This window comes from Podarcis muralis, chromosome 5, assembly GCF_964188315.1.
Source record: "Podarcis muralis chromosome 5, rPodMur119.hap1.1, whole genome shotgun sequence".
NCBI lineage: Eukaryota > Metazoa > Chordata > Lepidosauria > Squamata > Lacertidae > Podarcis > Podarcis muralis.
In genome coordinates, this window is record NC_135659.1 from 61,777,027 (window position 1) to 61,792,182 (window position 15,156).

The window sequence follows — 15,156 nt, forward strand, 5'->3', positions numbered from 1 at the left end:
AAGGGATTTTATTGCATGTGGAAATGCGAAAGCCAATCAGCCCTGGTTTCACGTTCTCATTGAATACTCTAGGCTTCATGCTGGTGGTGCTTTACAAAGGAGTGACTTAACCCATACCAAACAATAGGTTCGGACTCCCCTCTTCTCTCAAAAGGCATTTAAAAAGGGGCACTCACACAGTCCAGCTTGCTTTTTTTCCAGAGGTAGTAAGGATCAGTCAATTGCTTGAGAGAATTCTTCAGGTTCACAGCTATCAAGGCTCCCAACACAGCCTGCAATAAAGATCACACAACATAGATATAGATAACAAATAGATAACTAAAAGTTAATTAAATAGATAACGAAAAGCCTCAATAATATAATAGCCTTTTGCTGCCCCAGTGTGATTCCTGTTTCTACCGCAATGGCTACATTTTCTTGATAGGAGTATGCCATAGCTGTCAACTTTCAGATTTGAAAATAAGGGATCAGCAGCCTCGAAAATAAGGGATCAGCAGCCTCACCTGTCCCGGGGACAGTCTACGGAATATCTGACAATTCAGGATAGCAGTGGGAAGCAGTGGGAAACGGCGCTGGAATAAGGGAATTTCCCGCCAAAAAAAGGGAAGGTTGACAGCTATGGAGTATGCTGTAAGTCAGATATTGCTGCACATTGCCAAAAAATCATTAATATGCTATATAGTGGTTGTCCTTTTCCAACACAATGCCTGCCCAAGTAGGCCCAAACTGTCTTGAAGATAAATTCCTCCTAGAACTAGGACACAGGCAAAAGGAACTATCAGCACATTCCTATACAGTGGTACTTCGGTTTACAAACTTCATCCGTTCCGGAAGTCTATTTTTAAACCAAAGCCATTCTTAAACCGAGGCATGCTTTCCCTAATGAGACCTTCCATCGCCAGTGCCCTTCCACCGTTCGGCTTCCATTCGTAAACTGAGGTACAGTTTGCAAACCGGAACACTACTTCCAGTTTTGCGGAGTTCGTAAACAGGACTGTTCGTAAACTGAGGTACCACTGTATATGTTTAGTCAGAAGTAAGTGTGTTTTCAATAGTACTTGCTCCCAGGAAAGCATGCATAGGAATGTAGCCTCAGTCGCAGAATTGTGCAGCCTCATAAGAAGTCAGTTCTGCCACTTGTCTGGTTCCTGCCATCATGTTCCCTTTCATTGCTAGTTGTAACTGAAAAATGTCCACAACAGTGCAAATGTGCTCACATGACCAAAAAAAAAAGGGGGGGGGGGTTGTGACCACTGAGCTAGAGTAACTTTCTGTCAAGTACTCTGAATTTAGCCAGTCATTTCCTTCCATCTGAAATCAAAATAGCACCACACTGGAATTTGTTTGACCAAGCCTGTTACAGAAAGGCATCCCTTAGTTAAAGATGGGGGAACTTAAGACACCAAGCATACAAACATTTCTCTTTTATACTGGTTTTATACCAGTTCAACTGTCTTCTTCTCCCAAAGAATCCTGCGGTTTGTAAATTGGTGGAGATATATGCAATTCTCTGATTCCTAGGTCACCTCAGAAAATACAATTTCCGGGGTTCTCTGGGGGAAGGGAATGACTATTAAGCCAGTATAAGTCTGTGGTGTAAATACAGCAGAAGATAAGTCTGAACTACACAGTCTGGAAGCATGTCTTCATGCTCGGTGGTACAATTTTTACCTTAGGAAGAGGGCCGAGGTAGATTCCCAAGGACAACATGGTTATCATCACGACCACTGCCACACAAAAGCTTGCCATCTGAGGAGAGAAAAGTAACTTATCACAAAAAGGACCTGCAATTTATGTTATGCTATCTGTCAGTAGTAGAAGCAAGAAGCAATATAAGTCAGTAGTATGGTAGCTGAGAAGATTAGTGGGAGAGAAAGATGGCTTCTTGTCCTGCTCCACCCCTTGCTTGCAACAGAGCCTTGAATTATTTGTTGTCTTTATATGAGAGGCCATGTTATTAGTAACTACATTGTTAATCAGGGGGGGGGGGTTACATATAATAACACTGCATTTAATTGGAGAAACTGGCCATTTTTATAATTGTGCATTTTCAAATTATGTCAAAGAGCTTCTCGTTAGCCTATAGATCAGGGGTGGGAAATCTTTGTCCCTCCAGATGTTGCTGGACTATGAGTGTGATCATCTGGATTATTGGCCATGTTGTTTGGGAGTGATGGGAGAGGCCAACAAAATCAGGAAGGTTGCAGATTCCCTATACCTGAGACAGATCCTTGCTGCGCAATTTTTCATTTGTTGCCTTTTATTTAAAGGACAGGCACCTCTGGACAAGCCTGAGGAGTTCTGGATCCCCTGTGAAAAGTTCAGAACAGCACCAGGCAAGGGCTCTGATGACTTATAAAGCTAGATAAGGCAGAACAGAATGGATCTGATCCATTTGCTTCATGGAGGATTGCATTTGAGATTCCATAAAGGGTCTTGTGGCACTTTCAAGACCAAAAGACGTGCTGTAATATAATGCATCTGATGAAGTGGACTGTGGACCCCAAAAGCTTATGCTGTAATAAGTTCATTGGTCTTGAGGATGCCACGAGACTATTGCATGCAACAAGCTAAGATGGCTACCGCTCTGGAAATTGAGATACAGTGATGCAAAATCCTGTTTGCCCATCATCATGCAAAGCCACATGTTAGTACCGTGTAGCCTGACCAACTATAATGGGTGGGGAACCTGTGGCTCTCCAGACGTTGATGGACTACAATTCTCACCATCCCTGTGTATTGGCCATGCTGGCTGGGGCTGATGGGAGTTGGAGTCCAACAATATCTGGAGGGGGCCACAGGTTCTTCTTTCAACTACAAGAACTGTCAACATGACTTGAACTGCTGCAGATGAAAAATTGGCATAATCTTAATATCTATTTAGGAATCTGACAAAAATTAAAATGGGTATGATTACAAATTGCAAGTGTTGGGGGTCTAGTACGCTGTAGTGTGGTGGTGAAAATGGAGCTCCAAATCAGGCCATTCCTGGTTCAAATCTCACTTCAGTCATGAATTAACTAGATGGCCTTAGACAAGCCACTTTTTCTCTACCTCCACTCTCTGCCCCATATAGGGGAATTGACCCACTTTTAAAGGGTTGTAAGGATTACAACAAGATGATGTTTCTGAAGTGTTGTAAACATTTGAAAGGACTATAAGAATGCCAATGGTTACCATTTGGATCTGCTTTTGAAGATCCACTCATGTGGCCAATTCTGTTCCAATAACAGAACAACAGGTTGATTATCTACCTGCAGTATAAAAGAGTCAATTGCTTTCATTTGAAAGCCATGTCATTCCCAAGCCCTCTTCACATTATATCCCCAAGGAAAAGAATGTTCAACTAGTTCAAGCTAATCCATGATCTAGAAATGCTCAGAGCTCATCTTACAAAGTCTCCTACTTTGAGAAGAGAGAGGGGCTAAACAAACCAATGAATTAATAACCTGAGATTTTCCTCCAGCTCCATCCACAGCTAAGGTCACAGAAAGAGCACAGCAAATTACGTGGATTTTGAAAAAGGATCCAAAAAAGTTGCTGCAGCCGAGGGCCAGCATTTCCTATGGAAAGAAGGATAATGGACTAATCAGTTTAGGTGGCAGCATTAACAAACAAGGTGACGTTTCTCTTACAGTAAGGTTACTTTGGCAGCTATTGCTGGGATGCAAAAAGTAGGTCAAGCGGTCATATAGCTCCAAGATTCTTCCTTCACATGTGAGGGCGGCATTATTTATACAAAAGACTGCCGTCATACCTGCAATCGCATCACCCGAGGCGCTTTCACACCCCATGAAAATTGCTTCTTCTCACTCCAGAAGCATCCCAGGATTCTCTGACTCTCTTGCAAACCCTCAGAGCAGGAAAATTATTGCAGGCTTCCCTTAACCGCAACTCTAATCTGAGACTCTCATCCCTGATGAATCATCCAGCAAGCAGTACAGAAAGGTCCTGCAGGAGTAACCTGTAGCACACTTGGCTACAGGTTGTTTTAAAAAGCTGTGGTTGTGCAAGTGCTAGCAAGGGAGGACACGCTCCACAGCCATGTGATGCACACAAGGCATTTTCAGAAGACACAGTTTCTGAGCTGCTCTTTGGAGAAGCCTCTTTAATCTGACTGAGAGGTCTTAGGAACTAATTACTTGAGCTAATTGCTAAATGTCCAACAAATAGTCTCCATGTGTGTGTGCGCTCCAGATTCTTCTCTGAGTCAGGGGCCAGTTCTCAGTAGAGTTATCAAGCAGCAACAGACCAGCACAACCTGAAATGTACAGGAGCTATTTAAAACAATGACACTGAGATTTGCACAAAGTATGCTTACTGCTGGGGTTCATATAGCTGTTGTGAAATATCATATCCTGTTTTGTTTTGCTTATTTGTAGGCACCCAGAGTAGCTTTGACAAAAAACAAGAAAAAATTGTTCTGTTAAAAATAACATTAGAAACAACCAATCATGTCAAGCCGCAGTTGCGATAGCCACCACTGCTGGCAACTGCCTCCTTAAGGAAGAATCAAGGAACCCATGGCCAGGGCCGGCGCAGGCATGAGGTAAGGTGAGCAGATTGCCTTGGGCGGCTGATCCACAGGGGCAGCAGATCCCAATGTAGACCTTCATTTCCCCTCGTTCCTGATGCACATCTTCACTCACCCCTTCTTCCCTTGTGGGGAGGGGGACACCATTTGTGGTTTGCCTCAGGTGCCAAAATGTTGTGGGCCAGTCCTGCTCAAGGCAGCACCAACTTAGGAAGGCTACAAACAGAGGGGCATCCTGGGAGGGAGGGGTCTGCATCTCCCCCAGAGGGCCATCAGGCAGAGTGAGGCAGTTGCCTTAGGTGTGGAATCCAAGGGGTTCTGCCGATTGAGAATGACTTCCGGTAAGATGTCAGAATCTGTCACCGTTGTGACCCCAGTGAGCAAACTGCGGCAGGAGTGGCATTTTCCTGTTTTGCCTCAGGTGGTGAAACAGGACAGGCCTCCCTTGCCTATGGTCCTCCAGATGTTATTGGATTCCAACCCACCAGCCTCAGCCAGTAGGTCAGGGATGAGTCTATTAATACCTGGTGGGCCACAAGTTCCCCACTGCTCCCATAAGGCAAACTCTTCATGTGGAGCAGATGTTATCTCCTTTTCGTGTGATTCCTGCTCTGCCTGGGATTGGACTAGATGACCCATTCGGTTCTTCCAACTCTATGATTCTATTATTTTCTCCCCCCCTTTTTTTTAATGTGTTGAGAAAATTGGATCCTCCATTGGATCCTCTTTGATAGCAACTTTGATAATCCGTCCATGGTGTGAGTTGCCTCAGAGGAGTCTGAAGGGGAACTCTCCATAGCAGTGTTTGAATTACAAGGAGGTCCTTTTACTTGTTGTGATGGCTCTCTTAGATACTATTAGTTACAGATAGATAGCCGTGTTACCTATCTGTCAAAACAGATAGTCATAGTCAAAACAAAAAAAAATTCCTTCCAGTAGCACCTTAAAGACTAACTAAGTTAGTTCTTGGTATAAGCTTTCGTGGTATCTGAAGAAGTGTGCATGCACACGAAAGCTTATACCAAGAACTAACTTAGTTGGTCTTTAAGGTGCTACTGGAAGGAATTTTTTTTGTTTAGATACTATTGTTAGAAGAGTAAAGGGAGTGAACTGACTAAAACTGAGGGGAGTCGGGGCAGGGATTGGAAATATCATTAAGAGTCCCCTACTTTTCTTCCTATAAATCTAGCACTGTCTCTCTGAGGACAAGTCACTAGACTCCAACCCTGGAAATGGCCAACTTTGGGGTGAGTTATTTTTCCTCTCTCTGTAAAGAGCCACTAAATGTTACCTGGTTAGGGTCCACATCATAGCCATGCTTGGTTCCAAGAGTTCTGCCCATGGCCAGGTTGATCACATAGCCCACAATGGCAAGTGAGAAAGCTGTGCCAATCATGTCCTTCCACTTGCCCACCTCGGGAAGAGTAGCAGATGGAAATCTAACATCAAAGGAACAAAATCAAGCAGACAGGATAAGAAAACAAGTAGCTGGAGATGAAACCAATGGACCAGAGAGATGGTGGTGTGTGTGTGTGTGTGTGTGTGTGTGTGTGTGTGTGTGTGTGATGTAGAAGCAAGATTCAGTTCTGCCCAGTTTCCCCCCGAAAGAGTAAGGCATGAGTTGGTCTTGATATATAATGGATTCAAGCCATTTCACACAAACATAGTAATAGCCTAGAAAGCAGTCCTGACCCCCACAAAAAAAAACACCTTTGTTTATTCCTTCAGCGCAGGAATGTTGACATGTGCAGACCTTATAATAGTCACGGCAGCATAGAATGAATGGTACAGTTTTATACTGCAATGGTTATTATCCACTTTGCAATTATACTGTGCTTGTAATTCATTAAAGGACTGACTCATATAAATCAAGGCTTGCAGACACTGTCCACTTTAAGCTTGCCCTACTTTCCATTCCATTTAGAGATGCTGAAACACATCCAGCCACTGCAAGCTCTGTTTCAACTTGTTTTCAGAAGGGCCCACAATTTTATCTATTCTTGCCCTCACCTTCAACATGGCTGGTTGTTAATTCTGGGAGCTGGTGGGAAAGTTGGGGGGGGCAGATTGCAGCAGAGTGGGAGTAAAAAGAGCCTTCTCTTCTTCTTTTTTTAAAAAACCCTCTTTCCACTGCTCACCTTGCTGCAAACTCTCCAAGTTTTCTTATTTTTAGTTCATGAATCTTCCATATCATGTCTGGCTCAGCCCTTATTCCAGAATATATTCATTTTTAAATACAGTGGGTGGGATTCATGGATTGGCATCATTAGGATACCCCTGTTCTGGAAGAGAAGGAACTCTTGGAAAGAGAATAATCCAGTGCATTGACTCACCCCATATTAATATGGCCAACAATGGGCATGTCATATTTATCAGGCATATCAAAGCTTCCAGAAATTGCAGTAGCTACAATGACCTGAAATCAAAGCATAAAAAAGGCTTTAGGCTAGCAGCATATTTTTCGGTTTCATACAAGCTAAATTTGTTAACATATTCCTTCAGCAGAGAACTGGACTCAGTTTATATAAATTTTGATGTGCATTAAGTGGGGAGAAAGCCATTGAGAGTACCGTAGGTTTCCTGTAGATAGTGAATGAATGAATGAATGAATGAATGAATGTAGAAGTTAGTCCTGCATTATCATATCTACCAGCTATGTTTAAATTTGTGGATGCATTGGACTGCTCCATTTATTGTCAGGACACTCCATGTAAAGTCTCTTTTGTATCAAGAAGATGGTGGCTACTGGGTAGATCAAAGTATATAATTGAGAATTCTCAGAGTCTGGGAGAACCTCTTCTAAGAGGTCTGTCTTAGAGCTAACTGCTATAATAAAACTGATAAGTCAGAGAAAGTTTTATTCGGGCATTTTGCCATGGTTCACATGGATTCCTGTTCTCACGGCATCTCTCCTGCACATTTCAGTTTTTGAAACTTGAGTAAATTCTGCTTTTTCTGCTATCCTGTCTCCACCAATACTATTCAAAACCAGAGTAAAGTGGATGTAACACATTCCTATATTAGAACAGCAAGCTTCATTTCACACTGCTGCAATAGCAAACTTTGGAGTGATTGCAAATTGAAACCAAAGACAAGGTCTGCCCAAATCTTTGCATTTCCCACAGCTCTAATTACACAAATGCTGCCTGGGTGTCAGCACGTACATTGGCCTCCTGCCGCCCTGATCACCTGAGGCATGTAAGCATCTTACTACAGCTTCCTGTCTTATCACGTTTCAATACTTTGGAATATAACTACATTATCTGCATGGACATTTCCTGCTGTATAGTCCAAGGATGTTTTCACCCAGACTCATTGAAGCACGAGTCAAGGTTAAGCTGGCCCTATCAGCACATTTTTCTTCAGTGACCTTGGCTGACCAAACACCTGAGAGCACAAGTTTGCACTGTTGTTTAAATTGGTGGGATATATAGGTTAATGATGCAGTTAGTATCAGCAACAGGTTTGTGAGCCTGCAGATGAATAATACCCTAACATTTTTAATATCTGACTTCTGCATGGACCAGTTTGTCACAGCAGGTGTGCAAAAGGGGCACAAACTAAGGACTGGTTTGAAGTTGCCTTACTTAGCAAATAACTGTTGTTATAAACTGCGACTCTCAGTTCATAAGTAATGCTAAAAAGAGCTTTGTTGAAAGTGAAACTAAACTTGGCGTAAGTCCTCATTCTAAGAAAGTGGAAGGAGAAAGTCTGCTTCACGAAGACTTGTGGCCCCTCATCCATATAGTACCAAGCTGTAGCTTAGCATGACTTATGAACCAGGAAATTGTCCAAGAGTTGGGAAAGCATGTTATTATTAAAACAACAGAAGCATTATCTTGAATGAAGATGGTTGCATTCCCTGCGTCAAATTACAGAGGGGTAGTTGTGTTAATTCGTGGCAATAAAAACAGCCAAGAGTCTTGCAAAACCTTAACAAATTCATTGGGGAAGGATTTCATCCATTTCATCAGATATGGTAGACTCTTGTGCACAAATAACTGGACATTTATTGTGCAAAGGGGGGGGGGGGGGAGAATCCAAACATTTGGAAAGGACTCAGAAGACCTCTAGTGCAACCAGAAACATGCCAGCTTCCTTATCTCAAATCAGAAAACTTGAGTGTAATACTTCCCCCAGAAGTGAATTATTGCATCAATTTCCTCCTTGGGTGTATTTTTGACCACTCTGTTAGCTGAATAGTCAACAGCTCTTTTATGAATTTATCTCTGCATCTGACGAGAAGGGAGGGCAGGCCCTGACTACAGTGGAGGTTCCAATGCCCTCTAACCACTTGGATAAAAGCAGGGGAAAGAAAGAGCTCAGGATCTACTACTTACTATAACAATCTCCATGGGAATGGGGACTCGAATCTTCTTCATGTATTTCATATTCAGCTCCTTCACGATAATCAGAAGCACAGTGCTGATCAATGCAAAGACGAGGGAGGCTATATTGGTCTTGGGCAAGTTTTTGCAAATATCGATAAAGGTCTAGAAAAAAGAAAAGAAGGATGAAACAAGAAAAGGGCAGCATGTGCATTTTTCAGCATGACTGGGAGATATGCCATGGTGTTTGTTTTCCAAGACATGAAGATGGTCCATCAGTGGCCATTATTCAGCCTTGTAGTCTGCTGTTGAGACTTGCTAGCACTCAAAGCAGCACAGTCCCTGCAGTAGCCAGCTCTGGATTAATTATAGGGTCAGTAAGCAGGGCCTGACCAGACAGGATGCATTTAATCTGATTTGTTGTTTCCAACAACGGCACCCAGCTGGGAATTCAGAGAAAGGTTCAAGAGGCGCACAGCAGGTCACTGCAGCCTCCATAACTCCACAAACGCTTTCTTCTAATCCCTTATAATTAAAATGTGGAAGAATTAATGGTAACTCTGACACTTTTGTGCACATTTCCTAGAATTACAGGACCCCAAGAGTACTCCTGTACCTTTGAAGAGTTATCTAGAAGGGAAAATTTACCAGGAGCAGCTTTTCCTGCCATGCAGCACCACGTCAAGCAAAATTCTGCCTTCTGTGCAAGATCTGGGAGACTCTGCAAGCCTGCCATTCTCTCTTGAAATATCTCTCCTTTCCTGACCTCATGTTTTCTTCATTCCAGTTGATCACATTTCCTTTCTTAAATATATGGTTTAATTATCTATTTTATTTTATTATTTTCATTTGTTCTTGCATTTTAAGGTAAAGAAAAGATAAACATCTCAGCCATTCATTATTGCATTAAACAGCAAGCCAACTCTTCCAGGGCCCAGTCAGTTGACTAGGGAAATTAATCATTAATATCATTTGTCATAATCAGGCAGTTTAGGGCAATAACCATCATACCATATTCTGGTAACTAACTTACATAAACAATGGCAAGGGGTCCTGTGTAAGAGTCAATCTTCAGGCCAAAGATATACTTGAGCACAGAGATGAGGATCTGCAGGCCAGCTGCTGTCATGAAGCCCCTGATGAAGGATTCTGAGAGGTAGATCGCAACGAAGCCAAACTGCACAAATCCTAGGCATATCTATGGACAGACAGACAGACAGACAGACAGGCATGCCAGATGGAATAGTGAGCACAACTTCTCAGAAGGATATCCCATAGTTCAAACTATAGTCCACAGGAATCTTGGACAGGGAAGAAATTCAGTTCAGTTTGCAAATGAAGCTGAGTGTATATAATTTGCTCTTTCCAAATCAACATGGGAACCAAAGTATAGCCATCCTTCAAAGTTCACACTTATATGAGTTTTGCAACGCAGTTCCCCAACCAACCACTGTTTATAAAAATACATATAACAGGGGGAAACGGGCATAAAAATGAATATAGGAAGTGAACATAAACTAAAATGTGTTACATTAGGAGGAATCACTTGCAAAAATGTATAGCTTAGTCAAAACCTCACACCAAAATGCTGAAGAACTTTCATGAGGATTTGAAAATAATAATAATCTCACATTGCTGCAGAAAGGGGAAGAACTGAAGATAACCGGAATTGAGAGCTCCTTTCATCCCTAGTCTCTGGTGTGTGGAAATGAATAAGATAACTGTTGCAGGAGGAATTTCCTCCAGTGTAGGAGTATGGCACTGACCCAATATATGTGACCCACCCCTGCCACAGGAGAGATGAGGTAACAGCAGATAAGGCACGGCACAGATCTTTCTGAGCCACACCAAGATTTAGCTGTTGGCTTACTACCTATAAAGAGTATTGCTGCCTCATCTTGGGCATCAGTATAAGGGCAGCTCCACATATGACATGCAAACATGGTATACCACTGTTTCATGTAGGAAACACTTGATGTAATGATGCCACACACACATAAACATGTGTTGATGAACATCTATGGATGCATGTGATGTCCTGGCACAGTTAGAGTTTCTAGATGTGTATACATGGGTGTTTAAAGGCACATGTTCATCCATACAGCTCAAGTAGCCATCTTTGTTTTCTACATTGGCTTCCAAATGCTAGTATAGCCATCCCTTTGCTTTCCCTTCTGTTCGATACATGAGCAGTTAATGCCAAACTCTATGCACGGCTGCCTTCTCCACAGTTCTGAATACAAGGCATCCTTACCTGGATTATGGCTGTCAGGCAAGCCAAGGTGGCAGAGATCTCCAGTCTGGCTGCTTCCATGGCTGTGTTGTTAATCATCATCTCATTGGCTGTGTGATTAAAGTACTGGAAGTCGGAATCAGGAGCCAGCTCATGACAGACATTCCCCACAATAATACTGATGACTGCAAAAGTGCCTGTGGGACACACACACAAAGGTTGGCTTACACTCATGCACAGCATCTCTCATGTATGTAGTGACAGTTAGTGCTTAAGATGGCTGAAGACTGCAAAAATATATAGACCAATGGGCCAGGCTGGGCTACCCTTCTGCTTAATTTCATCTATGTAACTGGCAGTAGTGTAAGGCAGCTGAATGGTGCATGACTGATAATGGCATAAAATGAATTATTGATCTCTTTTCCCCAGCCTTGCAAATAGTTTATGAAACAGGTTGAATGGCATGGCATCCCCCCTACTCTTTGGTCCTCCCAGTGGCAGAGCATATGCCCACGCTGCACAGGATGGGCGCGTTCCCAAGGGGCGCGGGGGCGTGCTCTCGAAGGGCATGGAGGGTGCCCTCCCAGGCTCAGGATAGCCGCACGTGCACCCACTGATCCCGCTTCCTTCCACTCCCCTTCCCGCTCGCCTGCCTCCTTCCCAACCTCTCGCCTGCCTGCCTGCCTCCTCTAGCTGGGAGCACGGGGCAACGACGCACTGCCCGCCCATGACTCCTGCGCCTAGCGCCAGCCGTCAGGGGAAGGGGGGAGCTGCTGTGCCACACTCCCGGCTGGAGGAGGCAGGCAGGCAGGGGAGAGGATGGGAAGGAGGCAGGCGAGCAGGAAGGGGAGAGGAAGGAACTGGCAAAGCAGCGCAGCAGCTCTCCCCTTCCCCGATGGCTCATGGTAGGCGTGGGAGTCCAAGACGCAGGTGGGCGGTGCACTGAATGTCACCCCCGCTCAGGGATGACACCCGGAGCAGGGCACAACCCCTGCACCCACCTTCCTCCGCCAGTGGTTCCTGACGATAGATGTTCCCCACCTCTGCCCTTCAGCAATTTCTTTATTGCATTAGTGCAAACTTCCAGTTTATGTACTAAAGCTTGAGGAGGTATGTGCACTTAATTTGGTCACTATAGTGGAATAGAAGACCTCACCTGGGACCATTTGATGAACACCTCCTAGCAAGAAATAGGCTATCAGAGGGAAGAAGGACGAGTAGAGCCCATTGATCGGAGGTAGGTTGGCCAACAGAGCAAAGGCCATACCTAAAAAACACAAGTGAAAAGCAGATCAGACCTTCCATCCTAACTATGCTCAAGTCTGCCTTATGAAAACAAGATGCCACACACCATGGCAGATTCTACAGCAGGTATGCCAACCTTTCAGCATGGCACCATCAGAAAGGTTAGGCAACAAAGACGATAGTAGATGTTTGGGGTGCTCAGCAAGCAGGCTAAGGGTGACATTAAGGTTCTGTCATTATTGCTGAGGTTTACACAACCAAGATGCCAATGCAGATCCATGTTCCAGTTAAAAATTCCCCACATTGTTCAGTCCCATCCTTATAAATGCATTGGGGTAGTAATGTTTGATATAGGGCACACATACAGATATCCAATCCCAATAAGAGCCTGCTTACATGATTTATTCTCACTTTTGGAGAAAATGAACTTTGTGACAGATTTCAAGAGTATTGTGTCAATGTTGACACCCTGGTTCATATGCCACTTCCCCCTATGGCTGTGGTGTGAGGTGCCTACACATTAGGGAGGGGCTGATTTTTAAAAGTATGAACCAGAGCAGAGTAAATAGACATCTTCATTTCACTGATCATAACTAAAGTGGGCCATAAGCTGAAATCTATTACCTGCCATAGTTTAGCTAACCAAGATATATCCACATTTCCTCATTTTTTTTCCATTGGTAAAACTACTCATGTTTGGTAGTAATATGGAAAGGGCAAAGTTCTCTCACCTTGAGGCACCTGAATAGTCCCAGCACTGATTCCACCAAGGACATCGGGCACAATATAATCTTTGATTTTATATTTTGGAAGCCATACAAGAATAGGAAACAGGCTGTACAGGATGAGTTTGAATCTGGATGGTGAACATCTAGTGAGAAAGGAGAAAGACGGTACTGAATTTAATAGGAGACTTTTCCACTGTTAGATATTTTGTGAATTATTATAAGGAGACTGACTGAACTCAGCACTTCATGCAGGCAGGGCAAAGAGCTGCTGTTTTGGTCCCGCGGTTTTCTACGCCCACACAGTGCTGGCATGAAGTACACAATGGAAAAAATGTTCCATTCCTATTATTCATAATTAGCCTTTCATTGTGTTTAATGCAGTAATGGGTCAGCTCCCCATTATCCCAGCCTCCCTCAAACTCTGGAGAACAAGATGCCCAGCTGAATTCTGTGGTAGGTGTTTGCTCAGGCTTCTTGTTAATGACACGTCAAAATCAAGATCCTTTGTCAAACCAAACAAAATTTCAGCAAAATCAATGTGGGTTGTTACTGGGTGGCTAAACACAATGAGGGTAATAAGCCATCACATTATTAGTTCAAGCAGCTCTGGTACAGCCTGCTCAGTGGATTACCGTATTTTTCTGTGAACAAGACAATGCTACCCCCCCCCCCGATGGTCTTGGGTGAGCTGGCAGCTCTGCTGGCTAGAGAGGTGAGGCGGTGCCAAGGTGAGGAAGGAGTTTGGCTCTGGGATCAAGAGGAGAATTGCTCAGAAAAAGCTCAACACCTTTTTTGGGGGCGATTTCCCCCAAAAGCTGAACAACTTAAAAAGACTGATTTATTGATTTTGGGCTCCCAGAAGTAGAGGTCGTCTTATACATGGAAAAATACGGTAGTTAGCAGAACAAAGTATGTGACCTGCTTCAGCAATGAGACAGGAGAAATCAACAGGATACAACTGCACAGTTAAGCACTGACTTAGAACCTATGAATGTTTACTCCAAAGATAGTCCTACTGCTTCAGTGGAACTTCCTCCCAGAGCTGCTTTGTAGTGAATCAGGTCATTGGCCCATCTAGCTTGGTGCTGCCTATTCCTGATTGGCTGCAGCTGCCCAGAGAGACTCAGGCAGAGGCACCAACTTAAATAAAATATTGGTGGGGGGCAATGATGCATGCTGTGACACATGGGGGCTGGGAGGAGCCAGGGGGTGCAGCCAAGCCCAGAAGTGGTAGCTGGAAGGGCTTCAGGCTTCAGTGGTGGCTCCTCCATCCTTTTATATGCTGCCCTCTCTTTCCACCTCCACACTCAGCCCCTTTGGTCCTAATCGCATGCAGGACATGGCACAGCCTCTGTCCTCTAGATCCACTTTTAATTGTTCTCTGACACATGGAAGGGAGGAAATGAGAAGATAGAGGATGCAATGAAGATGCCAGAGGGCTGGTGACACAAGTCTCAAGGTGAAATCGACCCAACACATGTAAGCGTTTATAAGCATGTCTACCATTTTGTGGCAGCAGGGAAGCCAGCCTACTTCTTCACCACTCTTGTGTCCTTTGTGAGCTGTCTTGTGAGCATTGTTTCATTTATAAAGGAGTGAGTGGTAAAGTCAGAGACAGTTAACCACTCAGAAGTTTGCTGTGATAAATCTGCAAAGCATTTTGTGGGTTAAAGTTGCTTGCATTTGCTCTGAACTTGATGCCACAGATGATATCAGTCTAGTGGAAATGTCTAGGGCATTGTTATTGCACCCTAAGATTAGGCTGACTACGTGCTCTGTTTACCCTTGCCTATAATGGCTTGCAAGATCTATCGGAGAAGGTTTAGCTGGGTAGGTCTAGGGAACAGATTGTGGTTTCTTGCTATGTCTTCTCTTCCTACCATTATTATTGCACTTTTGACACTGCAGCTGAGAGTCACCGCTCACATAACCACTACGTCAAATGCAGAAAAACACAGGCTAAAGGCAGTCCAAGCTGAAAAACATTGACAGCACACCAGCTAAGGCCAAGAAGAGGCAAGAATCAGCTCTCAGTTGCACTGACACCTTGTAGCAGACTGCTCAGTTCAACGTGAAAAGCCTCAAGCC

The 15,156-nt window shown here is 43.9% G+C and overlaps 1 protein-coding gene across 2 annotated transcripts in view; it reads right to left on the reverse strand.

Annotated features, from left to right (window-relative positions):
- The window catches only part of SLC26A9 (solute carrier family 26 member 9), a 56,856-nt gene that overhangs the window by 16,525 nt on the left and 25,175 nt on the right, over window positions 1-15,156 (reverse strand). For both annotated transcript variants that reach the window (XM_028734355.2, XM_077929018.1), the window contains 10 exons: window positions 13,072-13,211; window positions 12,252-12,362; window positions 11,117-11,292; window positions 9,896-10,060; window positions 8,875-9,027; window positions 6,868-6,950; window positions 5,826-5,973; window positions 3,450-3,563; window positions 1,672-1,749; window positions 177-272 (listed from right to left, as the gene is read on the reverse strand). In XM_028734355.2, coding sequence (XP_028590188.2) covers window positions 177-272; window positions 1,672-1,749; window positions 3,450-3,563; window positions 5,826-5,973; window positions 6,868-6,950; window positions 8,875-9,027; window positions 9,896-10,060; window positions 11,117-11,292; window positions 12,252-12,362; window positions 13,072-13,211 — 1,264 coding nt within the window. The remainder of the gene's footprint in view (window positions 1-176; window positions 273-1,671; window positions 1,750-3,449; window positions 3,564-5,825; window positions 5,974-6,867; window positions 6,951-8,874; window positions 9,028-9,895; window positions 10,061-11,116; window positions 11,293-12,251; window positions 12,363-13,071; window positions 13,212-15,156) is intronic.